General features: G+C 37.0%; 4 protein-coding genes across 5 annotated transcripts; 2 read left to right on the top strand and 2 right to left on the bottom strand.

The window, feature by feature from the left end:
• The first annotated feature begins 1,820 nt into the window (after positions 1–1,820).
• On the top strand, positions 1,821–8,185 carry LOC141824892 (OVARIAN TUMOR DOMAIN-containing deubiquitinating enzyme 6-like). 2 transcript variants are annotated; one of them, XM_074712227.1, is made up of 9 exons: positions 1,821–1,972; positions 2,142–3,120; positions 4,814–4,975; positions 5,601–5,678; positions 6,247–6,325; positions 6,405–6,550; positions 6,833–6,898; positions 7,522–7,696; positions 7,780–8,185. In XM_074712227.1, the coding sequence occupies exons 2-9, from the start codon at positions 2,479–2,481 to the stop codon at positions 8,022–8,024; spliced, it is 1,593 nt and encodes a 530-aa protein (XP_074568328.1). In that variant the 5' UTR covers positions 1,821–1,972; positions 2,142–2,478; the 3' UTR covers positions 8,025–8,185. The 2 variants fall into 2 exon arrangements, with proteins under 2 accessions (XP_074568328.1, XP_074568329.1); XM_074712228.1 differs by having other exon boundaries at positions 2,083–3,120.
• A 1,144-nt stretch (positions 8,186–9,329) lies between these two features.
• On the bottom strand, positions 9,330–10,490 carry LOC141825473 (momilactone A synthase-like). The gene is made up of 2 exons (XM_074712857.1): positions 10,349–10,490; positions 9,330–10,271 (listed from the first exon to the last, which is right to left on the bottom strand). The coding sequence occupies exons 1-2, from the start codon at positions 10,405–10,407 to the stop codon at positions 9,488–9,490; spliced, it is 843 nt and encodes a 280-aa protein (XP_074568958.1). The 5' UTR covers positions 10,408–10,490; the 3' UTR covers positions 9,330–9,487.
• Positions 10,491–13,665: 3,175 nt separating this feature from the next.
• On the bottom strand, positions 13,666–18,584 carry LOC141823950 (MLO-like protein 1). The gene is made up of 14 exons (XM_074711159.1): positions 18,404–18,584; positions 18,270–18,327; positions 17,965–18,188; positions 17,134–17,250; positions 16,981–17,032; positions 16,766–16,857; positions 16,258–16,332; positions 16,086–16,174; positions 15,933–15,982; positions 15,279–15,319; positions 14,937–15,146; positions 14,202–14,269; positions 14,053–14,113; positions 13,666–13,971 (listed from the first exon to the last, which is right to left on the bottom strand). The coding sequence occupies exons 1-14, from the start codon at positions 18,530–18,532 to the stop codon at positions 13,774–13,776; spliced, it is 1,464 nt and encodes a 487-aa protein (XP_074567260.1). The 5' UTR covers positions 18,533–18,584; the 3' UTR covers positions 13,666–13,773.
• A 6,067-nt stretch (positions 18,585–24,651) lies between these two features.
• On the top strand, positions 24,652–25,749 carry LOC141822726 (uncharacterized). Its single transcript, XM_074710060.1, has 4 exons — positions 24,652–24,725; positions 24,817–25,069; positions 25,203–25,508; positions 25,630–25,749. Exons 1-4 carry the CDS (start codon positions 24,652–24,654, stop codon positions 25,747–25,749), a joined length of 753 nt encoding a protein of 250 aa, XP_074566161.1.
• Positions 25,750–27,350: the final 1,601 nt, after the last annotated feature.

Raw genomic sequence — 27,350 nt, 5'->3', positions numbered from 1 at the left:
GGGAATGTACAATGTTCTGCCCCGACCCCCGTTGCTACCGGCCGCCCTCGCCGTGTCGTCCGACCAACGCCGACCGCTGACCCGACCATGATCGACGTGCTACTCATCGGCGCGTCGCCCGACATCGGATTTCGATCGGATTGTCGCCGGAATCCAATCGCGATGTGGTCGGAAATGGCACGCACCCGCTGCGTTTCCAACTAAATCACAGTCGGATTCCGATCAAATTGCGACCGAAGACCGCGTGCGCTACTGCCCGCTGCGTTTCAACCAAATCACAGTCGGATTCCGATCAAATTGCGATCGGATACCGACCGAGGAAGGACCGCTATGCGACGTCGATCCTTCCTCGACCGATCTTTGACCGTGATTTGACCGAAATTCGACCGCGATTTGACCGGAATCCGATCGCGATTTGGCTGGAATCCGATCGCGATTTGGCAGGAAATGCACGCGTGCCACTGCAGATCACGTTCCGGCCAAATTGTACCGGATTTCGATTACAATCCGGTCGGAATCCGACACCGAACGACGTGCCAATGAGTGGCGCGTCGATCGTGCTTGGGTCGGCGGTGGCCAGACGGCGCGGCGGGCAACGACGATGGATCCACTGTGTCGCACAGCACGAGTCACGCAGAATATCAAAACTCACTTTTTCAGGAAAATATTTTTTAAAATTTTTTTAATATTTGATACAATGGAAAATTGTGAGTAGTGATTATTTGTTTATTCAATAAAGAAATCTGAATAATTTTTAAACAGAATAAATATATTTTTTAAAAAAAGTAATGACCATTATTTTTTTCTATCAATAATCAATCAAAGATGGTTGGGAGATTCAATTGGGCTGAGCGACCCATGCAACTTTTTAGCCTAGCAAACCAGTCGTACGACCTATGCTAAAGATTTTATTTTTTTAAAAAAACTCTAGATCAAATGAATTTTTTAATTGACTATAAATAAATTCGTAGAAGATGTAGAATAATTTTGATCGACTAAAATGATATCGATAGAATAAAAATGATTTAGTTAATTAAAAAGTGTATCATTTAACTATTAATCAAGCAACAACAATTAAATTTTATCTCATTAACAAAAATAAAATTATTTTATAATTTGATGATGATTTTTAAAAAAAATGAATAAGACTCATAAAAAATTTATTGGGATATTTTTTATTTCTAATGAAAAGAGAAGTGAGATTTTTTAGTATTGTAGGGATTAATTCGAAATTTTTTTGAGTTAAATTGGATTGAAATTTTTTTATACTCCGATAAAAACTTTTAATCGATTAATCTATCCTGTCGAATTAATCCGTTTGACTGCATTATCTCCGCTGCCTCAGGAATGAAGGTTATACGTGTGAAGTCCAGACTCGGAATTATAGAGAGTCAAATGGAAAAGATAATTAAAAAAAAATATTTCGGTAAAATAAAAATATTATCTCGGAATTCGAAACTATCCAATATTGGTTTTGCTGGCCGAGTTAAAACAGCCGATACAAGCTCGGCGAATCACGGAGCGCCACGCGCTTATCTGGAACCGAATTCGTCTCGGCCCAAAGTGTAAACCGACTCGGATCCACGTCACCACCACCATTTTCTCACCGCTATTGGCGTGGGCACTTTGGGTAAACAAAAATATAATGCACAATGACGATTTTGTTCCTAACATTTTAGGTATTTACCAAAAATACCAAGTATTATTGATAGGAAAATGAGGGGGTAAAAGGGTAACTTAAGTTCGATTGCGGTCCGGTGTCGCTCCATCGCCATATAAGATGGTGAACACAGGCAGCCGCGAGCCCTCCCCCATTTCCCTTCCCATCCATCGCGCGATTGGAATCTTTTTTCCGAAGGCTCGTTCGCTGCCATAGCAGTCACCGCGCCTCCACGGATCCTTTTCCCTTGGCCGATCGTAGAGATCAGGGATTCTCGCGGAAGTGGCCAAGGCAAGCGTTATCGTTGTTCAGGTTCGTTGCTTTTCGTCGCTTTTTTTTGGCGGATTCTCAGAGCTTTTTTAGGGTTTTCCGTGCATGTTCTTTCCATGCATCTTGCTTGCTTAGGATTTTGATGCTTGCAGTGTTTTCTGTGGAAATTTGGCATCTCGAGCAATTGATTATGGTAGATGGGTTTTGGCAGGGAACTTGAGGGGCCGCTGGATTTGTTGGGGGGAGGGAGGGTTCTTTGATCGAGCGGGTTAGGCTTCCGGTAAGGGCGTTTTTCTAGGCGAACTTTGTGGCAAGAAGACGGAGGAATCTGGTCTCATGAGAATTGTCAGAGGAACTCAGAGATTGGTTAACAGCGTGGGGGAAACCGTGCTGGGACAAGACGAATCAATTGGGTGGGGTTTCGCGATCGGTTCTGCTAAGGTCAGAACACGCGATAAAGGGATCATTTGGACAGTGGATCTTTGAGCAAGTACGAAAGGGTTTGACGGAAGTTAGGAGCAGCTGACGAGATACTTTGTATAGATAAAATGACTAGAATCTTCGTTCAGCGTGGTTCTTCCTCAAATTCTAATCGGCCTCCATCAAATTCAACACCACCGTCTTCTCAGGTTTCCTCCACGTCTAGGGATGACCCAGAAAAACAGATTATTGAAGACCAAAATGCAATAGAAGATTCTGGAGATCATTTGGAGAGCGTTGAGGATAAAATCTCGAAGCAAGATGAATCTTCTCAAGTAATTAATGTTGAGGGTGGGGCTAATGTATATGTTGAAGAAAACAAGTCTTCAACTAATGATGTTCTGGATTCTTCTTCTCCAAGGGGAGAAGCTAGTGAGCATCATCTGGGTCAAGAAGATGCTCTTCGATCAGGCATAGTTTCATTGGTAATTGGTTCACCACAGATTGCTACAGGTGCTTCCTACCCTCCGCCACCTCCAGCCCCACCATTGAAGCCTTTTTTGACTAATCAGAGCGCCAGGAGAATGGGATTAGGATCGTCAAACTCTGTGAGGATTGGTTCTTCAAGAAGGCAAACACCTTGGCCAGTTGTTGGAGCACGCTCACCATCAAACTCTCGGCCTTCTTCCCCTATGTCATATGGTGAAGGGGATGGTTACAACAGTGCAGATGAGCAAGGCCCTGGCTATGCAACCTCATATGGTGATGTGGTATGATCCATTCTGAAACAAAAATGTCTTGACACATCTTTTTTATTTCTTCTCAAGAAACCTTATTGCAATACTGTTTTGGCAATTAAAAGTTTATCTTTCTATGCTGCTTCATCCATATCCATTCCTTGATAATGATAGTTTTTGTCCATGTTAATATAAATCTTTCTTCACTAATATTTTTATACCTTCAACATAGATTAGGTTCATGTTAAATTACCAAGTATAAAGTGTTTTTCGTTGAGTTCATTGTGCATTCATATATTGTTTGGAACAATTCAGGTAGCTAGAACAATGTTCTAGACATATGGCTTATGCTTATGTTTATGAAATCTAACTTGTGACATATATCAATTGTTGAAAATTGGTAGAATTCATCTCAATTGGAATTTATTTGCCAATAAGAGAGATATTTTTCTGTTACCTCTGTCTAGGTGAAGAGGAAAATAATGACCATGCTTGCAAATTTCCTACAAATGCATCTTAAATAAGTGTTGGTCATTTAGTTTACTTTAAAGATTGAGCAAGAGATACTAAATTTCATCTCATCTTATATTTCTATGAGATTATATGCCTTCAATCATTTTTATTTTCTTAACTACTTGATTTTAAGCTGTGAGTTTGACCTTTTTCTAGCTTCAAGCATCCTTATCTTATTAAAAAAATGAAATACGACATAAAAAAAATGACTGGGAAAGGCAAGGATATATTATTCTATTAGAATAATCTTTATGCTAAAATACTATTTTAGGTTGGCTATGTGGACCTTGCCGTCTATCTCCAAATATGATTATTAAATTTACTATTTTTTTCTTTAGGCAATTATAGATATTATGTGAGAAGAAAAACATGAAGTGTTTAAATTAATATAAGAAGTAAAAATATTCTTTTCTTCGTTGTCTTGGCAATTTTATTTAACTCAAATGGTAAATTGTGTCCTGTCATCATTACTTTCTTTCTCTATTGTTTCTGTCATAATCCTGTTGAACTTGAATGGTAAGATGGCAAACTGCGACTGGGTATAATATTTCTGTATGTAGCAAATTACCTGAGATAGTTGTTTGCCTATATAAAGAAGATAAATTTTACTATTGCTTACTCTGAGATTTGTTAAGCTTGATGGCTTAATTGCTCTTGTTCTTTCTGCTGCTCATAACGATTGTATAGTACCTGTTTTTCTGTTGGGGATTCCCCTTAATTAGTAGTGATGTTTTTTCCTTGAAAGTTATTAAGCAACAACTTATCTAACAGTGAGTTATAATGAATTTTCAATTCATTCTCAAAAACTGTTATGTGAACCTTCATCGCATGTAAATCTAATTAGAATCCATATTTGAATTTGTATCTTCACTTGTGTGCAAAAGTTCTTGAATTCAATAACTTAAGAACACCATAATAGATAGCCATTTCTGGTATAATTTTCTATTTACATGTTGCACTATGGAATGTAGATATGTTCACTGTATATATTGCATCAATTTGATAGTTTATAAATACTTCTTTAGAGAATTAGGCTCTTTGCCAGCCCAATAACTAAGGATTGTATTTTTTTTATTTATACAAACTGATATCTTCTCTTGTTTCATTCAGTGAATATTAATATTAGTGATTTCTTCATTGTATCAACTATGATGTTTTTCTTTTTAGACCCTCCCATGTTTGACGTTAAGTGCTGAATCATTTTTCTCTTCAGGAGAGAGAAAGACTGTTTTATCTTGAGATGCGACGGACAAAAGGTTTTGAAGTGAAAAAAATGTTGGAGGATGGGAATTGCCTTTTCCGGGCAGTTGCAGACCAAGTTTATGGTGATGCTGAAGCGTATGATATGGCAAGGCAAATGTGTGTTGATTACATGGTATGCATCATGATTCTAGCCAAAAAAACCAAAAGATCATTTTTTTGAATAGTAGCATTGCTGCATTTTTTGATCACTGATGCTATACAACTGATTGCTATATGCATAACTTGTACACGATATCTAGTTATACAATATGATGCAGAATGAAGGAACAAATAATTTACTACAATTGATATGAGAAAAAAAATAAATAATCACATAAATAGTCAGGATTGATGAAAAATAAATTTTCTATAAGTCAGAGTTTAAATATATGATATCTATTATTCAATAATTATGGGATATTGATAAAGACATAGTTATTAGGATTAAAAAATGAATGACTGAATGAGTGGTTCTTGAAGTATCTTTTGTGATCATCGTGTGCCCTTTAGGCCGAAAGGAAAAATTTATATTACTGAATTATGGCTCTCGATACTTTATGAATCGAGGTGTTGGACTTTGTAGGAAGCAATCCATTTCTTAAACAATTACAAGTTTAACACTTTGAAACTGAAGCATATAACGGAGGAGTATTTTATTCACACAAATAGCATCTGAAACATAAACTATATTGTCAAAAAATGGGTTCTTTTAGTGGTGCTAGCCTAGACTCCTTATAATGCCTCCATTTTTTTGTCAGGAAAAGGAACGGGATCATTTTTCTCAGTTTGTAATTGAAGGTTTCACTTCATACTGCAAGAGGAAAAGGAGAGACAAGGTATTTTGTGCACCCTCTCACCATTTTGATCATTGCTTGCATGATTTTCTTTATTTTTACTCTTACCATTATAGCAATGTCAATCCCTTGCTATTTGTTGCAAGCTTGTAGCCCATATTATGTTTTAGCATTTGGTGTAAATGCTGCAATGCAATTTGTCATGTTTTCTGTAAAACAAATCAACCATGTATCCTGTGATATACATGATTTTATGCCTTTTGGGCTTTAGCTGTCTGCAGGCTTTATCTATGCATCTATATTTAGAGCTAAACTTCAGTGCTTCACAAGTTACACCAGTAAAATGATGCAGAAGTTATTTCACATATTATGAGGTTTTTTAGTTAATATTTTGTTGGTTATCCAATTATACCCTATAATAGTACCCAATGATCACGAAAGTCATGTTCAAATGGGCTCTGGTTATGAAGAAATTTAGATTAGCTTCTTTACTCATCTTCTCTTTTTATATGATATATCACTAGTAATTTGATTCAACTTTAATGAGTCTTTGGGCCATACAAATTATTTTCTAATGGTATAAATGTATATTATTCCTTGCTTGCTTTAGGTCTATGGAAACAACATTGAGATTCAGGCATTTGCAGAAATGTACAACCGTCCTATACATATATACTCCTATAGCACTGGTATGTCCTCATTTGTTGATAGTTTTACAATGTTCCGATTGACAGTAAATTTTTTGTAATTCCTATGTTTTATGTGCAGAACCTATTAACATCTTTCAAGGGAGCTATGTCACTGATGTCCCTCCAATTCGGTTAAGTTACCATCATGGAAACCATTATAACTCACTGGTTGATCCACGTAGGATGACAGTGGGTGCAGGTCTTGGATTCAGTACTCTTCGAGGGGTAAGTTCTTTTTGCGATCGTCTGCAGTTTCATAACAATTTATTCTCTGAAGTCTGTAAGCCTCACAGTTTTGCATTCATTATGATAAGTGAGGAGTAAAAGGTTATACTTTACTCCATGTTCAGCTGTAATGTCCTTTTAAATTATTTTGGACTATTGCTGCTAGTTTCTCACTGTACTTGCATCTAGATAATATGTCAGTGGCATCATGTCTAATAGTGACCAACTAACTGGATTTGTTTCTATTACATTCTTCCCCTAATTGATCTCCTTTCTTTGTAGAGAAACATAGATAAGGACCAGGTGAAGATTGCCATTAAAGCACAGCAAGACCAGCAACTTGATAATGTAAGTACAGTTTAATTTCTGGGGCAGAGATTTCCATTGTGTAATGTTCTAGATTCTTTGATTATCATCTATTGAACTTAATTATGGTTATTTTTCATTAGCTGTTCTGTCTTGTAAATCACAAATTAGGTCAAGTATTGTGAATCATAAGAGCCATAATAATACTTGAATGTTTTGATGACATGAATTCCCACTTGTTGTCTAGTTGGTGTTAGTGGGTCAAGGGCAGAATCCTTTTTTTGGGCTTAAATAAAGTTTGTGTAAACACCTTTTAGTTATTGTAATGAATACAACGTTAAGTGCTGAGAAAGCATCCCAGACACTTAATTCATGCATATCAAACTGTTCTCTCCGTATACTTGTTAGTGTGGAAATTTAGTATTTGAAAATGCTAAGTTGTTTTAATGACAAGCTAGATACATTTGGTAGGAAGCCTTTTCACACTAGATGTAATTTAATTCCTTTGACTAGTCAATTTAATGTCATAAATCTTGATATTTAATGCATAACTATAGCTGCTGAATCACCTAACTAAACGCCTCAAATCTTGGTAACAATCTGTTAACTAAATCCATTTAAGTCATTTTTTGCACTTTGTTAGACTCAGGCTCATATTCTTTCAGGCACTTTTAGCTGAGGGGCGTTTCTACTCTGATCTGGAACTAACAGAGAAGGAAATTGAGAGGATGGTGATGGAGGCTTCACGGGCCGAGTATTTGGCTAAGGAGAAGTTGAAACAGTATCCTTTCTCTATAGAGTCTTCCACATCCAGTGCAGAACCATCATCTTCTGTGGCAAGTATGCCCCTTGATTTCTAGCAACCATTCCTCGCAGTCCTTTTTTCGTCTATAGATGAAGGAAAGACTATGATCGTTTTGCAGAAACAGGGTCATCGCAATCTATATTAGAGGGAGAGGATGAGAAGGCACTGCTGCCAGAGATTATCCTCACCAGCAGCATGCAGATGGTCCTGTCAATGGGCTTCGGATATATGCAGGCGATGGAAGCATATAGCATCTTTGGCGACGATGTGGATTCGATGATCTGCTACCTGCTGGAGATGGGAAATAGTGGTGCTTCCGTTGGGGAGAGGAGGAACGGGCACAAAGGGAAAGCAGCAGAGTGAGCAAGTTGAAACTGGGATTTTCTAGTTGGGAGTCAAATGGACATGGTAAGTATTTTTATATACTACAAAACAGAAATATGGACGAGATACGCCTCTACGTTTCAAGTGTTTTAGTGGCAGCCAGAATCAATCCAATAATTTGCTTAAGGAGACTTTAGATGCATGCATGAACTTTGCTTAAGGTAATTATTCCTTTTAATGTAATTTAGCAGCATGAGTTTATGGATTTTCTAGGGTAAATTCCCACGTAAGTCGAAGATAAAGTTATACCATTCAAGTATTCTAAGATAAATTGGTCACGTTCCTCTCGATCTCCTCCAACACTACACAAGCTAAATCCCTCAGTTCACGTCCCTAACTCTTCGTTTCATTGAAGCTCATCGACCAGAGGAAGATCCTTTAGATTTTTCAGCTCATGGATAATTAGTAGATTCGCTCTTTTACCATCTAATGGTACACTATCCACCATGTCATGTTTTAGTGGTCATCCTGGTATGTTGATCTATCTATTTCGGACATAGGGCATTTATGTCTTTAGGCATGCCACTAGAAATTTCATATTAAAGGATGAAAGATATGTATTTATGTTGAAGGGGAGGTGATTTTATCGTCGCTCTCCGCTCTCTCCTTCATCCCTCATTTCTATACTTCTACCTCTCTTATATTAAAATTTTGGGAGGGGACGGCCGTTGCCATCCTCCGGCTCCGTCCCTAGTTGTGCTCCTCTTGTAGATATCGATTCACTGAGTCAACACATAATACCTTAACCTTTGAATCATCTCTCAAACTTATAGACTAACTACATCAAATGTGATAAATACTTCTTCCCTGAAGCAAACATGCATTGAACAAGTTGAATCCATCTACTAGATTATGGAAGGTGCATTCTTTTCCTCTAAAGCAACAATAGCAACGACATTCTCAACCTCGACTTTTGCACAACATCTTGAGCCGTAGCTTTCTTCTCAACACAATTCATATTCATTCTCTAGAACGAAGAATACAACCTGACTGAGGTGGTGGTCCAGTAGGACTCTACTAAGCTACTGATAAAGCAATGAAATAAACTAACTCAATCAGAACTATATAAATTCTGCTTCTTTTAAAGAAATTCAAATAGACAACTCGTAATCATATGAAAACTAAACGACTGCGTGCAGATTAAAAGTATATGTAAATAGATTTTTATAATATATATATATATATATATATACACACACATATAGCAAAATTTTAAAGCCATTGAGATATCAAATTTCACATTTTATAGAATTTATAGAAGAGACATTGGATATCCGATATTACTCAGTGCCAGATTTATCAGTACCTGATTATAAAAGGTAGTGATCGAATATTTTTTTCAGGTACCGATTATAAATATCCGAACCTATAAAATCCGATCCGCGCAGACCGACATTATTTTTACTAATTTAAGGTAAATCCAGCTGGATCCAAGTGATCGCTCAGTTCTTGAAGAGGCCAAAGGCGTGGCTGACGGCGGTAAAGCCGCCGTCGATGATGATGTTCTGTCCGCTGACGTAGCAAGACTCGTCGCTGGCCAGGTAGACGGCGGTGCGCGCCACGTCATCCGCCCTCAGCACCGCTCCCTTGAGGTTGCCGACTCCGCCGATGAACTCCTCGATCTGTTTCTGGCCCATTTGAATGAAGTCGCAGGCCAACGACGTGGCGTACGCGAAGGGCGACACGCAGTTGACGCGGATGCCGTGCTGGCCGAGCTCCGCCGCCGCGCTCCGCGTCAGCCCCAGCACCGCGTGCTTCGACGCCACGTAGGCGTGCGACGCCACGCCGGCCACCACCGTCGCCACGCTCCCGTTGTTGATGATGCTCCCCCGCACGCCCGCCGCCATCATGGCGCGCGCGCCGTGCTTGGTGCCCAGGAAGACGCCCCCAGCGTTGACCGCCATCACGCGGTCGAAGTCGTCGGCCTCCGCGACGGCGAAGCCGCGGCAGACGTCGAGCACGGCGGCGTTGTTGAAAACGACGTCGAGGCGGCCGTACCTGCTCACCGCCAGGTCGACGGCGCGCTCCACGTCTGCCTCCTTGGACACGTCGCAGTGCACGTACGTGATCACGTCCTCGCCGCCAATGCTGGACGCCACTGCTCGGCCGAGCTCGTCGCGCACGTCGCCGATCACCACCTTCGCGCCGTGGAGAACGAAGAGCCGTGCGGTCGCCTCGCCGGAACCGGCTGCGCCGCCGGTAATGAAAGCTACCTTGCCTTCCAATCTACACGTACTCTATGCGATTTTAGACCCTTTTTTTTTCATCAAATTTTAAAATATAATTTTTTGTTGGAAAATTACCTCCGAGAAGGAGAAGCAGCTGGGACTGCATTAGTACCGTTGCGGCCGTCAGTCGCCATTTGAGTGAAGACGATCGATAATTCGCTATCTACCTTCCTCCTCTCTCAAACACAACGACGATCGATCAGTACTACTTGTGGTTTATAACTTGGCAACGAGAGCTGCTTTTCCCCCCTCCCCGATTTGACAGCCCCCCTCCCACCTCCTTCTCTTTCCTTATCAAATGACACTTCTACCCCTTTTCTTTTTTATTTTTTTAATTTTTTAAATTTTCATTTAGTTTTGTTTTTTAAATTAATTTTATTTAAAAATAACTTTCATACTTATATATTTTTTATTTTATTTAATTTTATTTTTTTAATTAATTTAATTTATTGTTTTTTTCATCGATACAATATTTTTTTTAATTTTTATTTAGTTTTATTTTTAATCAATTTTATTAATTATTTGTTATCAATACTTTATTTTTAGGTGGGAGGTTCTGACATGTGTCAAGAGTTTGGGTAATTTAAGGGTGGGTAATTTAAGGGTGGGTAATTTAAGGGGATTCTGACATGTGTCAAGAGTTGAATGATGGGTAATTTAAGAGGAGGGGAGGTTTTAACATGTGTCAAGAGTTGAAGGGTGAGTAATTTAAGGTGAGGGGAGGTTCTGACATGTGTCAAGATTTGAAGGGTGGGTAATTTAAGGGGAGGAGAGGTTTTGACATGTGTCAAGAGTTGAAGGGTGGGTAATTTAAGAGGAGGGAAGGTTTTGACATGTGTTAAGGGGTTGAAGGTGGTAATTTAAACGGAAATGAGTGTTAATTTAAAAAATTAAATAAAATTAAAAAAAATAAACAAAATTAATTTAAAAATAAAACTAAAAAAAATTAAATAAAATTTAAAAAATAATAAATAAAATTAATTTAAAAATAAAACTAAATAAAAATTAAATAAAATAAAAATATATATAAGTATTAATGAAAAAATAATAAATAAAATTAATTTAAAAATAAAACTAAATAAAAATTAAATTATATATATATATAATTTAATTTTTATTTAGTTATATATATATATATATAAATTAAATACATATATATATATATATTAAAAACAAAGAAGAAAGGGTAATGCTGTCATTTACATGGGAGAGAGAGAGAAGAAGGGAGGGGGTGGGGTGTCAGGGGGGGAAAAGAAATTTACCTTGGCAACAGACCTGAAACAGTTCGTACAAGCACGTTTATGACACATTTATAATGGAAAAACATGCATGCATGCATGCGATCAATAAGTTAAACAATCTATGCGTCAACCACCGGCTCAATGTAGTGGCAGACAGCATATGACACACGTTTAACAGCTTTGTCGGCACGTGATTAATATATAATTACTAACGTCACATCTGTTCAATTCCATCGCCCTCTTAATTAATTAGCTTGGTCGTCAATGCCCAATCTTACAAGGCAGATTAGATTGTCTTAACAAGATATATACATTTGTCAATGGCGTAATTTAAAATGCTTGGACCTTGAGATTAATTACGGGCGCCGAAAGGTCGGTGATTAATGGCGGAACGATCTATGCGTAACTTCTCAGGAAATTAAAAACACGAACGAGACCGGAGTTAAAAGTAAGAAATTAAAGACATTAATATTTGTTATATATATATGTATATATATATATATATATAATAAAATATACTGCACGCATGTGAGTTGCTCATTTTTTAAATTATTTTTATTAATTTTTTAAATTTACGATTAAGTCATTTAGAATTTAGAGATTAAATTATAGTATTAAAAGCTCATGAGCTGTGTAGGATAAAAGGTGGAAGATAATATGAGGTATATATATATATATATATATATATATATATATATATATATGATTCATCTGTAATAGAATATTCAAGGTACTTAAAAGAATTCCGGATGCTCAAAATATAAATAGTGACTTTTTTTATTATTTATTTATTTTTTAAATTTATGATTAAGTCGTTTAAGATTTATTTTTTTAACTTTTAGCTAGGGGTTAATTTATAGTATTAAATAAAAAAAATTAGTTGTTCACGGGATGTGTTGGATAAGAAGTGCAGGATAATAATCCGGCACACCCCGTGAACAACTAAATTTTTTTTCAATTTGAAAATTTTTATATGCTTAATACTATAGTCCAATCCCTAGCTAAACTCTAGAAGAAAAATTTTATAGTCCAATCCCTAGCTAAACTCTAGAAGAAAAATTTTAAATGGCTTAACACACACGTTTATCACGGTACCATCTTCTTATTGGAGCAAAAATATTTAGAAAATTTGTGTAGATGTTAAGGATGGCAAATGACAGCGAAAGAGTATCAATTTGTGTATACATATCAGCTCTAGAGCTAGCTGATAATTAAATTAGTATAAGAATTGAACATTGAATTTATATAATGGTTTTACTGCTTCAAATTTATTGTGACCTGATGGCTTTTCTAATGCACTATAAAATCGTGTGGTTTTATTGTTCTTCTTTTTTTTATTTTCCTTTTTAATCTGGTCATCTTGCTTGAATTCTTTACATATGTCTAATATTTATTTATTTTTATGCATATGTTCAGCTATCTGATTAATCTTGAATTAATTTTGAAGGTGAACGGTTTGACTCCATATATAAACCATCTACTAAGTAAATTCGAAAGCGCATATGACTCCTCGAATCCATATGGATTAACACAAATTAGAAGACACGGGAGGGATCCAGTAATGCCCCTTTAATGCTTGAATTAGATTCTAACGGTGGAATTCTAATAGAAAAGCTCGTTCTAGAGATTAAGGATTTGTTCTCAATGAGTTAAACAATATATGAGAGATCAACGATTTGCAGAAACCCTGCTAGCTACAGCAGCTCAATGTAAGCATGAAACACGTTTAATTAGCAGCTTCCTTGCCTTATAATTAACACTAATTAACTTACGTCGTCTCTGGTCCATCGCCCTCTTAATTAACTTCATCGATCCCAAAGATACAAGGCAGTCTTATGAGATCAGTGGATATCACTAATGAGGACAGTACTGACAGTGAGGACTTTAATCGACTCCGGGCTCACTTCTGCTGTAGTTCTTTGGCTGTTTCTACTTTTGCGCGACACTCGACTTGAAAAGTGCCTTTCACCAACTGGCCTAAACACTGAATTCTATAATTTGCTTAATTAATCATGTTGCACTTTTACTTTGTTTTTCTTCCTTTGTTTTTACCTTGCATTTGGCCACTGTGCTATAGTATGTGCTACATAACCATAGTTTTGTGGCAAAATATTACACTTTAGCATGCAATATCTGTTCTTCCCAAATTGCTTTGGATCAGGATGGCAATTTTTATTATGTTTCCTATGAACTCATCTATTGAACAATAAGAATTAATTTCGACCAGTATGTCTCTTAGTAGACTAAGCAAAAACCTATCTATACTTCAGAAATCTCATTTCCTGTAGCACTATCATGGACGACTACATTCTGTAACAGAATAGCTTCAGAGTTTTCAGATTTATTGTTTCCGTCGACTACCGTACCTTTCTTGTTCTTCTTTGCTCCTCGAGCCCAACCGAGAATACCTACTTGCACATTCTCGTTGAATATGGCTTTGTTGAATGAGTTTCCCATCTGAATTTTGAAAGAAAGTTTGATGTTGAGTGACTGGGTTTCGCAATAGAGGAGCATGAAGGAGATGAGGTTAAAGCGCACCTGAGTAACAATGGCGTAGAGCGGAAGGGTGCTATAGCCGCAGAGAAGCTGGATCAACACACTGGAGAGTAGCAGGAAATCAATTAGAAGTAATCAATAAGATAAAGAGTGTGATAAGATGTCATTGTTTCTATGAACTATAGATCTACCTGATCACGATTCGGGGAATTATAAAGCCTATTTTCCCCATGATGCATGAATCGAAACCATATGTTGTCTGAATAACCAAAAGAATTGTTAGTAACTTTATCAGTCAAACAATATGGCTAACTAGCATAGCAATATCTAATGCCTAGTGAGAAATTTGTGATGTTGATGTGTGCAAACATAGTGAATTGAGCTTCCTCACTTAGTCACTTGTGCCAAGAAGAGATAGGTTGCATGACAACTTTCGGGTATAAAGTAAAGGCTCCTACTTCGTCAAAAAAAGCTTTTCTAACTTAACCTATCTTAGACACCTCTTAACTTATCGATCAAACTATTTGGAGACTCATAGCTCATTGACATTTGATTTAAATTAAGAATGAAAATGATTCATCTACTGATTTTGTTGTAAAGATGTCATAACCAGAGGGGTGGGCTCAGACCTAAATGTAGATTAGCAAGGTCGGCTAACCACCTACCCCTAATGCGTGTAGGAATGAGTTGATTCTACTACAATATTGATCATACCAGCCGGATTGAAATCTGAAGCCATGATGCAACGATTTGCTTTTAGACAGGGTTTAGGGAAGGGGGGAAATCAAATTACATACTAAGAGAACAACTGTTTCTTATTCTGTGCATAAGAATGAAAATAAAATTGCATCAACAATATTGAATCATAAGCCTGAGCAAATTGAACCTGAACTCGTAATGTATAATTATTGACTTGTGTTGCTTACCAAAATCCAGAAGAAAAATGAAACCTCAAAGGCATTTTGAAATAGGATAAAGTGAATCAAGAATATGACAATTCTTGGTCTGTGAAACCAGAAGAGATGGTCCGAAGGAGTAACTACCAAGTCACCTTCTATCGCAGAATGTTTCTCAGCAACTTCATGAGCCAACTGAGTAATAATATGTTCTAATTTGGTACCAACAGCAAGTAGAAGCTGTAACAAGACCAAGACATAGCCAATATTTTAGTGATTTCTTCCCAAAATGTCAGTTAGACAATCAATCTAAATTGTAGATGAATGATAAGATACAAAAGCATTGAGGGTGTGCTCTGACTGTATACTTACAATTAGAGGTATAAATGATATCCAAAAATATGCGTTCCAACCTGAAAACAAAATGAGCAATATAAGACTGAATATTAACATGCAACTAGAGAAGTGCTGTACATGCTGAAGAACAGTTTATTATTCTATCTGAATTGATAAAGGTTTAATGGATTTACATTTTTTCTAAGGGAAGCTTTAAGAAGGCTATAATCTTTTGTTCCATTTCAAATGGATCCTAAAACAGAAGTCAGATGAATAATATTATTGATTCAATTGCTTGTTGAAACTTCACAAAAATAACAAGTTGTCAAATGCCATTTCATACTTGGAACGAAAATCCAATAAGATTGTAAAATTTATTTTGTATCGTTCCTAAATTTATTAAACTTTAGAGATGATGAATGCAAATATAATGGTTCTTAATATGATTCCAATTTTACTTTCTAATTTAGACTTGACCCACTTTGTTTGTGTTTCTAGTTAGGTTTGGGATGTACACCCTCTGAAAGGAGTTTAGGGTTATTGTTTTAACAAGTTCTACATTAATAAAATTCTCTTTCAGTCTGCTTTTCTGTTTGTCATCTCCTCTGTAAGATCACAGATTTAGGCGCAGAGGTTCATCTTATTTTCTATGAAAAAGTTTTTGAAATATCTAGATTAAGTCCAACTTACCGGCAATATCCAATAATAAGAATATCATGACAAAAATCCATAAGTACCAACTGCATAACAAAGAGAGAATGATGATTTAGTCCAATAAAGTGAAGTGATCTTTAAGACTTCAATGTCCAAACAAGCAAGCACACTTGTTCCATTGGTAAATACCTTATACCAACCACCTTTTTAAAATCAGATTCAAGGACTCGTATCATATAATTGTAGAAGTTGAATTTAGGATTTCCCTTACAGTGAGTCTGCAATAAGTGAGATTTAGATTTAAGAAAGACATAGGCACAGAAAAGAAATGTGTTTTGACCTGTAAAGATACTTTTCTTACCATGATAAATCCTAATCGCATTGTGGTATAGTCGGTTTTGGTGACAGATCCATAGAATTGCTTAAAAAAAGAATGCTGAAATAAGCACATTTTTAATTAGAAGTTAGGGAAGTGTTTGGATTCTGTCTCAAACATATATAACAGTATAAACCTTCTTCGTAGAAGCAGATAATGCATACTCCAATATTTTCCCAGTTCAATAGAAACTTGTATGTTTGGCTTTTGCCAAAATAAGTAAAATGATAAAGGATCTTACCCAATAATATGAATAATAAAATTGAAAATTTTTCAATCTTGTTCTTGGTTTTTATCAGTATTCTTAGAGTTTATGGTACATGTGCTAGTTATTGTTGTATTCTTTTTTAAAGGATCAAACATTTCTAATTGCCAAGCATTCATGATGTTAAAACCCGGGAAATTTACTTCTCAGCAGAAATCTAATTTGATGATAATCAATGCTTACGAGACCTAATATGTTTTCCTTACTGGCCAGTAAGATCATACTTACCAACCAACTTGATATGAATGAATCCTTTCCAAAGCCCTTGAAACGCTTTCTAATGAATTCAAATTGTTGCACATGACTGATCTTTAGGGGAACTGCACATAACCAAATAATCGATGTTGATAAGCAATTTTTTTTTTCATTTTGCATGTGCAGAAAAAAAAAGTTCATTGAATGTAAAAGGAAAAAAAACAATCCTTCCCGAGCACTATTCATACCATTCCCTTCAGAATTCTGTGCTGCATCCTCCCAGTTTCTCCATGTGCGCATCTAAAATATCAAAACGGATCTGAGTTCTTAAGGATAAAATAAGTATTTGAGAAGAAAAGTAAGAAACAAGAGACAAATTTAAAACCGATATCAGCCTTTACCTGTGCAATTCCTAGAACAACAGTGATAAGGCTGAGTACTACATGACTGACAGCCAAAACAAAGATAAAAATATGCAGCTGATGGATTGCCTCGATTGATAGTAATGGAACTTTTCCCTGAACAGAGAACAATGTGAAAGAAATAATGTTTCAGTAATGCATTCAAAGAATAATCCTAAAGAAGTGTTTGTTTTCTTCCCTTTTTGCACACAGGAAAAACAACTTCTTTAAAAAAAACCTCACACAACTAAGTGCGGTTTACCGTGGTGCATTAAGATCGAAGTAGAGTATTACACCAAGCAGGATACACTGGCAAACTACAGGAAAGCCCTATAGAAATACTAGAGGAACTTGTGCTCTATTACTTCTAATATGATCAGTTGACAGAGGTGAACAAAGATAATATAAAGATGAAAGGTAGAGATATTAATCATCATCACCTCGCAATACATCAAAGGAAATCCATAATTGGTTCAAGAGGGGTTTGGATTTCTGAAAAGAAGAATAAACATGCAAGTAAAGTAATAAATTATAGGATAAATGCAATTAGAATATCTTCCACATGCAACATAAATGATCTCAACAACTAAGACCAGAGGAGAGGAACCATTTTTTTTATTCTAATTACTCACTGTCAACATTTCTCTTGTTAATTCAACATTACATTTTTCCCCATATGACCAACTTCTAAATGATGAACAACTACTGTTAAGAATCTCCTCATCCAGAGATGATTTGCTGATTAGTCAATAATTTTTTGCATCTGAATTAGTTCACTTTTATCTAAGTATTTCTACAAATTTAAAGAAACTTTGGAAGAGAGACCTTCACCTTATTCCGACAGTAAGTCGAATCTCCTCCGCCGGACAACAGCCGACGAGCACCCCCGACAATCCCGCCCGAGGAACTAACAACGTAGTGGGCAGTCGAAGTTGCAGTAGCCTCCCCCTTGCAGGGACGAAAATGGCGTGTGAGTTTCTCAGAGATGCATATCCGCTGGATTGACCCCTGGAGCACCACCAGCAGCAGCGAGATGAACCCCAACAGCATCAACTCTGCAAAAAAAAACCCTTCCCTATCGGAATTGCGTCGAAGCACAGTATAAAATCTGGCGGAAGGGAAGGAACATAACCGACCTTCTTTGATTTTCTGGAGGGCGTCGAACAAGGGTTTCTGGTTCTTCCTCTTGAGGACCTGCAAGATCAGATTTTTATCAGCGTGCTCGCCTTCCGGCGCGTAGGATGAGCAAAGAAGGGGCTCAAAGTTGCACCTTGCCGAGGCGATGGAGGAGGCGCTCGAAGACGAAGGAGATGAAGACAATAACGGTGCAGACGAGAGTGACAATCCATGTGGGAGTGTGCTCCAACGTTATCTCCGACTCGCCACCATCTTCTGCCATTGCTGCCCCTCCTCCCTCCCTCTCTCTCTCTCTCTCTATCTCATGTTGAACATATATGCAAGGGGGGATGAATCGGAACGCGATGGAGCACTGTAAAGACCCTGGTCAAGCGCGGAAGCTGAAAACAGAGGAGCTCCAATGGGGAGGAGCGTTGTCCTTGACGGAGTTAGTAAAGAGAAACCAAAAACAGAACAGTAGCGTAGGAACATTGACATTTGACGAGGATGAAAAACTCCTGTGGACTCCTTTGAATGGCATTGTTTGTTTCTGCACGACGGATTTGGTCTACGTTGGCGTGTGAATGCATGGCCCAGTGTCAATTCCGGATCTTGCAAGGTGCATGGTGTGTCTTTCCTGATCAGTTTCTTCGAGGATAGTGCTATATCTATTAGTCCATCGAGCAGAGGATATAGCAGAGTTGCTTCCGAAACTTCTGTGCAGCAGTTTAATATAAAATTTAACAAAATGATGATCCAACAGGTCGTGGGAAGGATGTTCCACATCGTTTGTATATAAAATTTAGAATAATTTTATGATCCAAGTATCTGATATAATTAAATAAACACTTTTATTATAATAGTATTAATTAAGTTAATAGAATAATATTTTTAATATATTTAATTTGTGTTTCTTGATTATTTAAATACATTTCAAATATTAAACAAATATTAAATATTATTTAAACTCTCAAATGGTAATTGCATGATTTATTGTGTTAATCAAATATTTATTTAAACGTTGAATTTGAACTCATTTTATATTATAGTAAATATATCATTAAATTATGTTTTTTTTATCATGTTCATCTTAATATTAATATTTATGCTTATTTCTAGAACTATCTAAAAATAGTGGAATGAAATGGAAGAGATAATAATTAAGAATAGAATAGTGTAACCAATAAAGCAATTTATTTTATATTTGCACCTGTTAGTTCATTTAATACTTAGTTTTACTTTGACTGTTTGACATTTCAATTCATTTAATTCGTTTAGTCAATTTAATTTGATTGATCCATTCAATAATTGATTAATTCATCTGATCTATTTAATTTTATATATGAATTTGACTGTCATCCATTAGTTTTGATCAACTAAATTGGATCCAACTCAATTAATTGACTTAACTATCTAATTCGATGAACTCGTTTAATTAATTAAATTAATCCGCTATGCTCTTGTTTTATTTTTTATTTAAATATTAAATGATGACTCAATAATTAAAATTTGCAATTATCGTTTCTTGATTGGATTATATTAAATTATCTGCCCAACCTATACACTAGCTAGGCCATTCTAAGTGAATGGATTATATATTGTCATTCTCCATTGTATTATATATGTTATTCCAAACCAAATGCATCATAATCAAGATTATTAATTAAAGGGATTTGGTAGACATCTTTGACAAGGAAACAAAAAATAATAATTATTATATATAGCTATGTATATAGTTTTTTAGATAAGAAACAAAATAGATGAACTAGTTTCTATGATAAAGAAGAGCCTCTTGCCATTTGAAACCCTCAAATTTGACCAGTTGGTGAGCTACACCATCATCATGCGAAAACAACTTTTGACTTTTCGAGCAAAATACTTGTCTAGTCTTGTCACTGTTTTTATTCATACATGATATGGATAAGCGAAAGGACAAGAATGAAAGTGAAATGCTAGGAAAGAAACAAGTGCCATAGCAAGCGAAAGGTTAGTTTTCTATAAATCAAGAGATGATGACATTGCCTCAAATGATCATTAATTTCTCTAATGCCGCTACTCTTAACGTCTGAATACCTTGGGAGGTCAAAAGCATCAATGATTCTCAAGAGGCATGTGTATGACGGCACTACATTTTTTCTCAATGGGCTTAGGCTTAGAGAGGTCCTATCAATTTTTTTTTTGACTACTTAACGACGCTCCTTCGTGTACCTGAATTAACCTCCCTTCCTATCCATGAAGTTGGTTTAAAAGAGCCGTTGAGGTAGCGAATTTACCTTTTATAATGGAGTAATTTTAGAGGATGATGATCATCGCATTATCTATAATTCAAAAAATATGTATACGGTAGAAAACAATATATAGATGAATTTTTGCAGATTTGGAACAAATGCATGGTTGCAAGGCCTGTTATGGCCCAACATAATCCACAACCCAAGAACATTTCAAGAAATGCCATTCTTTAGGAATCAGTTTAATTTTTCCTTTATCATTTTATTCAATTCATTTATTTTTTTATTTTTCATTCTCTCTTCTTTGTCAAGGTGTGTATGGATGATTCCGAATGCTCAAACCATCAGCTGTTCATCTTTATCTGTTTCTGTTTCTGATTTCAATTGTTCAATCTTGAAACATTAAAGCGTTGCAAGACTACAATTTCTGTAACCCTAATTCATTAACTCCAGAAAGTAAAGATTTTCCAGCACAAAGGCTTTCAGTCTTGGAGAAACAAAAAATTAACAAAACTTAATCCATCTTGTCTAATAATTCTGATATGAGAGATTTAGAAGAAGCTAATATGACATAAGAGATAATCATAACATTAGGTCTATCTCACTATATCAGAATATGCTTGATAAGGAATATATTCTTATATATATATATATATATATAATAAATTCACAATGTTCAAATCCCAGCCTTGGACCCTGCATTGGCTACTAGCTGCAATCATGCTCATCCCCTCTGTCATCCATTTCAGAGTCCAGACTTGAAGACTGTCCATGCCTGCCTGTGTCCATGATTGCAAGGGAACAACAACTTCTTATTCTTCTTCTTCCTCAGCCCAAACTTTGCCTACTACTTGCACTTCCAACTTCCAAGCAAAGAAAGGTCATGTTTGACCACAAATCTCAACTTGCATCTTATTGAATTACAACGTCGATGGATCGTTCTTGCTATCCTGACACGGACAGCTTGGGCAAATTATAAATACTGACGGGATGCTCTGTGCCTCTGTCTCCAATATAAAACTCACTCAAAATACAAAAGATTATTGAAGCTGTTAGTTCTTCTCACTTATGGGGCTTCATCCATCCAAACAATGGATATATAATCTCATCCACTACAAGCCTCTCTTCCTTTTTTTTTTAATGTTATCCTGCATGAACTTCATACTAAACACTGCAGGCAGTCTGGATGTATATACTTGCTCTTCTGTAACATTGGGTCGACCACATGTTTAAAGCTTTTGTTATCATAACCACTGCTACCTTTATCGAAGCTTTTAGGTGTATTGTTTCCTTTGTTCCCTTGTCCATTTACTGATGAAGAAGAAATGCATGTGCTTGTTTCCAAGTTGAGCTTTCTCTGTCGCGGTTAAGCTTTTGCTGATCCTGATTCAGCCATTGCGTGCCCAATGAGCTCGTTAGGCTTCGAGTCGACAGCCTAGAAAGGGAGACATGAACCCAACAAAGCTGTAGCAGTCAGATATGACAATGCACTAGAAGATTAGTACTGGGGATGGGCCAAACACACAACATGGTGCCATTGAAAGGGCGTGGGCCCCAACATGTGTGGTCTCTCTGAGGTGGCATGCTAGGTCACCCACTTGTGGAGAGAGGACACTGCATGTTCTGTTTCAACCCTCGACCAATTGAGTTTCCGGTGGACTAGTCGAATGGTGGGGGTGAAAATGATTTGACTCACTTCTCTAGATCAAACCATCCTAGTTAGAAAATAAAAAGATATATAAAATTTTTATCTACCATCAAAATAAATTGAAAGTGCAAAGAGATCTTGATAGACAACTGAACATCACAAATCTAAATTATTTGAGTATTCTTAGTATGTGTGTGAATATTTGATTGATGGTGCCAAAGAATCTCTTTATTTGCTTATAAATTTTAAAGTGAATTTATGCACATATCTAAATTATTATTTTTTAAATTTAATAGAACCTATAATATAATTTAGTATTTTACTTTAACAAATAGACTTAACTATTATTATCAAAATTTTCAAAGGGCATATATACCATGACTCTATAAATTAAAAAAAAAAATTAATACTTTTTCAATAGTCAGAATTATCAAGGAAGAAGGAAGAGAATCACTAATTTAATTTAATGGTCATCTTATTTTATCATTTTGACCATTAATCATTTAGGAGACCTAAATACAATATGATTTTATATTAATGTCATTTCAACCTCTATGAATTTATCATGGCATTCTAGCCAAAATTAATTTATATTGCCTTTGTTCCTGTTTAGATCCGCTTCTGGGTGCGCAGCTGCTTCAGCACCTCACTTGGGCGAGCTTGGGCGAGGGAGAAGGTAGGGAGCTTCTAGATCCTGTGAGCACAAGAAACGTGAGTAGGAAGGCCAGGGGTTTCCCCGGCGCGACCACTCCGATGCTTAAGTTAGCTGGTGGAGAAAATAGGAGATTGAGAGCGAAAAGAGAGAGTTTGTGTGATGACATACCTCTCCCCGCGCGTAGAGCTAACCTTTTATATACATTGAGAGTGTTACGTCGTATCGCAGACGTGACGGAAGTCCCATCACCGTTATGAATGTGTCAGGAGGCATGGTATATTCAGCGCATATGTCCCATCGTGATCTTGTATTTAAGGGAGGTCATGTCACGCACGTCTACCGAAGCAGTCATGATGAGGTGCAGAGGGGGCAGGGAGATATTCACAACCGCATGATGGGGGAGTGGTCTTTGGGGAAAAAGAGAAAAGTCTGCCCTAAGGTTGGGGCCGCGGGGTAAAACCGACGCGCTTTACACCCGAATGGGTCGTCTCGGTTCAGAACAGGGGTAGCCGAGGGTCCAGCTAGATCCGGCAGCCGTGACGTTTTGAGACCGACTTGACGATTCGGCTCGGTTTTACTATCGGTTTGCCGGATACGGCGCGGGGATTTGATACCGAGCATTCGAGAGGACGAGCCTTGATCCGGCCACGATGCCCTTAGCGAAGTACTGTCGTTCATTGGATCTCATCCGATTCTTTCAATTCGGTCCGCAAGACTCAGCTCGGAATAGAAGTGCTAGAATATCCGGGGCGTCTTGGGAGGAGATGCCCGTATAAAGCTGCGCCGTCCTGAAGGAGCCTACTTCCTTATGAGTCGGCCAGGTTCCCGTGCCGACCCGAGGGATTCGGCGGGTGTTTGAGAAGGGGGAGACTTGATATGACTTCGAATGAGGATGGGGGGTTGATTCGGTGGATTTTGAGAGAGGAGAGCCTTGGGGATAGAGCTTGAAGTCGCGGTAGAGGCATTCCATCAAGTCCGAATCCGATTTCCCTGACTTGACTTACAAGACTCGACTCGGGACCGTAGGGTCGAGGATTCGATCCGGCCCGCTCCCTGCGTTGCTCTGAGCCCGTCTCCCCATGCGTTGCTCTGAGCTCGTCTCGGTGATCCGGCTTGGCTTTGTGAGACTCAAGGCCAGACTGATAGGTTGCTCTTAGACTCGACTAACCATGATCCGCTCCCTTACGCCCATAACAGCCTTTTTGATCAAAGACTATATATCTAGATATATAGTTTTCTAATGGTTAAAATTAAAAAGTAAAGACTTGATATGAATTTTAGGAGTGTTATGAATGCAATAGTGATTAATCTCAAATATATTATCATTTTAATCACTAAAAGGTCATCAATGTGCACCTTAATAACTTCCTATATAAAAAAATATTGATGATATTTCAATGATTAAAATGACAATATATACGAGTATTAGTGTGTATGGTGGTCCATTCATACTTTTGTTTGCCTTCTCCAGTACGCTCCATCCACCTTATTATCTTCTTCCTCCATGCATGTTTCGTTCCACAAGCCACACATACCCCTTTATTTGGTTCCCTTTGAAGCAATGGCACAGTGGTAGCAATCCACAGAACGGCAAGTGCATGCTTTTCCCCTGCTCTTCCCATGATGATCTCCGGCCACCACCACCAACACTAGTCCATGTGCTCCGTCTTCCCCTGCTTTAAACAAAAGAAAAGAAAAGCAAAGAAAAGAAAAGAATCCATCTCCAATGCCTGCGTTCACGTGCACGTTCAATCATCCATACCTTCTTCCTCTGCCACTCCACATGTTCTCCGGCCACTCCGTCTCCTCCTCTTTAAAACCTCCCTCCTCCTTGCCCTCTCTTTCCAGTATCTAAATTAACACGATATATGATGACCAACGCTGCCTCCCAAATCACTTCCACTTCTTCTTCTTCTTATTCTTCTTCTTCTTGCTCTCGATCCTGGTAACGCTAGCTAGCTTATCAATATATATATTCATCGTAAAAAAGTTATTTGGATTTTTCATCATTTGGCAGCGGTCGATATGATATTCAGGTCCGTGAGCGAGGACTCGCTGCGGAGATACGTGACGTACGCGAGCGAGCGGTGCATCCAGGAGCTGCTGTCGGCTTCCGAGACGAGCCGCGCCGCATGCGGCGACGGGTGGAAGGTTTTGACGTTCGAGAACGGGGTGGAGATATCCAAGCGTCGGTCCAGCTCGCTTCACGTCTTCCGGAGCCGGTGGCTCCTCCAGTCGGTCTCGCCGGAGCAGTTCATCGTCGTCGCCAACGCCATCGACGCCGCTAAGGTCGGTCGGTCGGTCGGTAATTTTTCTTCCTTTTTGCAGCCAGTTTTCAGTTGGCAAATCCTGGTATAGATTACAGATCTAGTTCTGATAAAATTAACAGCTTAAAATAAAAATAAAATTAATTGCGAAGCAGCAATGGGATCCAGATCTGGTGGAAGCAAAACACATCAGGGATCTCGCCGACAACCTCAGCATCATCGGATTGCGGTTCGGCGACGCATCGAAGCCGCTGTTCAAGAAGAGAGAATTCATTGTCTACGAGCGTCGAGAGACTCTGGACGACGGAACTTTGGTGGTCGCCGTGGCTTCTCTGCCCAAGGAGATCGCCGCAGGACTGCAGCCCAAGAACAGTAACTCCATTCGAGGGCTGCTGCTTCAGTCTGGGTGGGTGGTCGAGAAGCTTGAAGATGACTCTTGCATGGTCACCTACGTTGTTCAGGTTCATGCATCCATCCATCTTACAAATTTCTTGAGTCGAGAGCATGCATCTCATTCCCTTTTTAATTGCATGCATATCGTTTTTATTTTGTATTTAATTTTCTTCCCATTTGTTTTTCCAGTTGGATCCTGCGGGTTGGTTGCCCAAGTGCTTCGTGAACAGGCTGAACACCAAACTGGTTATGATCATAGAGAACCTGAAGAAGTTGGCACAGTCTTGCCCAACGGCCAAAGGGATGTGAATGTACATTACAATAATACTATAAACAATAAACAAAGCTATTCCTATTCATGGATCTTCAGATCAAACTCTACCTTCGTGTTTCTTCGACTTTTCTCCTTTTATACGTATCAATTAAATATTAAATAGATCATTTCATTTATCGTATTCATCAAATAAAAGAATACAATATTGAGTCATTCTATTCCATATCTAAAATAAGCGATTTCACTTGACCTTATCATTCATTAATGCAACTAAATAAAAAATCAAATGGATTATTTTAATTAACACGTACTATTTTATTTTAAAATTCTAGTTCCCTTCTATTAATTGGTCGTTTACCTTGTAAAATTCAAATTTGGTGTGTGAGACTCTTTAAGTTTCTTTCTTTTTTTGTTTACCAAAAGTAAGGTTTTATGCTTTATTAATTTAGGTTGGCATAACACAATTCTACATTAATTTTACTTTAATTTGCCAGCTCATATCTGACGTTGTTTGCCTTTTCGAAAATAAATTAATTACAACAAAAAAATCACTCTTAATTTAAATAATTTATTTCATTAATAAATTAATTATGATATAATAATTGGCCATTCGTATTAATTTGAACATTAAATATATATCACGCCTTCAAAAAGTATAGGATCAACATGCTACATATATACTCATTATATTAACACATTTTTTTTATCAACAAACACTAATATTAACATTCGTTATTTGTGGATCTCACTATCTATTTATTTTATCTTTATTCTTATTGTATATTAAAAACAAATAGATATATTTTTAATTACATTCTTGTAATTTCATAACATTTACGCTCATCGACTACATTCAAAGAATTGAATGTTGACATGTGCATGAGTGTTATAACACCTCTTTACATTAATTGTAACTCCATTTATGTATTATAATGCCCACTTATTATAAGGTTATATTTTGCATTACAATGTGATGTTGATATAGGATTTGATAATATATTTAGTTTATATTTATAATAATGTAAATCATTATTTTATTTTTAAGGATGTTGATATTTATAATATTTTTTCATTGTTTAATTTTTTGCTGCATATATTAGTTAATCAATTATTATAAAATTCATCAGGTTAGATGATTTTATTCTTAAAAATTTTAGTTAAATTTGTTTATATAAAAATTTAAAATCATATAGATGTTGATTATATTCGTGCACAAGAAATATAACCTTGTAGAAAATATTTAAATAAAATATTTCTAAATAAACTAAAAAACTAAATATCATATATATATATATATATTATTGCCACCATAAATGTTAAATATACAGTCATAATTTTAACAAGAAGAAAATTTTATTATTATTATTTGACACCATACAACAACTTGCCACATGACAGCAACGTGGGCCAATCTTGTTAACTCTATTAGTTTTTTTTCCAAAAAAAGAAATAATTACAAGGCTATGACCCAGTGTACAGTTAGAAATAATAAGAAAATGTAGTTAATGATGCACAAGGAAGTAATAAAGAGAAAGGGGACGGAGAGATGGCCAGTTTGGCAGTTGGCGCCACCAGTTCGGCCGACACATGGCCACTGCCGCCATCATCGCCGAAATTTGGAATCTCGGCGAATTTG

Source organism: Curcuma longa, chromosome 3 (genome assembly GCF_044706935.1).
Source record: "Curcuma longa cultivar G26 ecotype Majalengka, Jawa Barat chromosome 3, ITB_CL_G26_1.1, whole genome shotgun sequence".
NCBI lineage: Eukaryota > Viridiplantae > Streptophyta > Magnoliopsida > Zingiberales > Zingiberaceae > Curcuma > Curcuma longa.
The sequence above is the reverse complement of the archived record's forward strand: the minus strand, read 5'-3'. Positions and strand labels throughout refer to the sequence as shown.

Bases quoted from the DNA above. Each gene is read 5' to 3' on its own strand.
- LOC141824892 (XM_074712227.1), top strand. From the start codon at position 2,479: ATGACTAGAATCTTCGTTCAGCGTGGTTCTTCCTCAAATTCTAATCGG. The intron at 5,679-6,246 runs GTATTTTGTGCA...TGCTTGCTTTAG, and splicing joins AGAGGAAAAGGAGAGACAAG to GTCTATGGAAACAACATTGA. The intron at 6,326-6,404 runs GTATGTCCTCAT...TTTTATGTGCAG, and splicing joins TATATACTCCTATAGCACTG to AACCTATTAACATCTTTCAA.
- LOC141825473 (XM_074712857.1), bottom strand. From the start codon at position 10,407: ATGGCGACTGACGGCCGCAACGGTACTAATGCAGTCCCAGCTGCTTCT. The intron at 10,272-10,348 runs GTAATTTTCCAA...GAGTACGTGTAG, and splicing joins GCTGCTTCTCCTTCTCGGAG to ATTGGAAGGCAAGGTAGCTT.
- LOC141823950 (XM_074711159.1), bottom strand. From the start codon at position 18,532: ATGGCAGAAGATGGTGGCGAGTCGGAGATAACGTTGGAGCACACTCCC. The intron at 18,328-18,403 runs GTGCAACTTTGA...CTGATCTTGCAG, and splicing joins TCCTCCATCGCCTCGGCAAG to GTCCTCAAGAGGAAGAACCA. The intron at 17,033-17,133 runs GTAAAGGCTGAT...TTGATATTTTAG, and splicing joins TTGTTCTAGGAATTGCACAG to ATGCGCACATGGAGAAACTG.
- LOC141822726 (XM_074710060.1), top strand. From the start codon at position 24,652: ATGACCAACGCTGCCTCCCAAATCACTTCCACTTCTTCTTCTTCTTAT. The intron at 25,070-25,202 runs GTCGGTCGGTCG...ATTGCGAAGCAG, and splicing joins ACGCCATCGACGCCGCTAAG to CAATGGGATCCAGATCTGGT. The intron at 25,509-25,629 runs GTTCATGCATCC...TTGTTTTTCCAG, and splicing joins TGGTCACCTACGTTGTTCAG to TTGGATCCTGCGGGTTGGTT.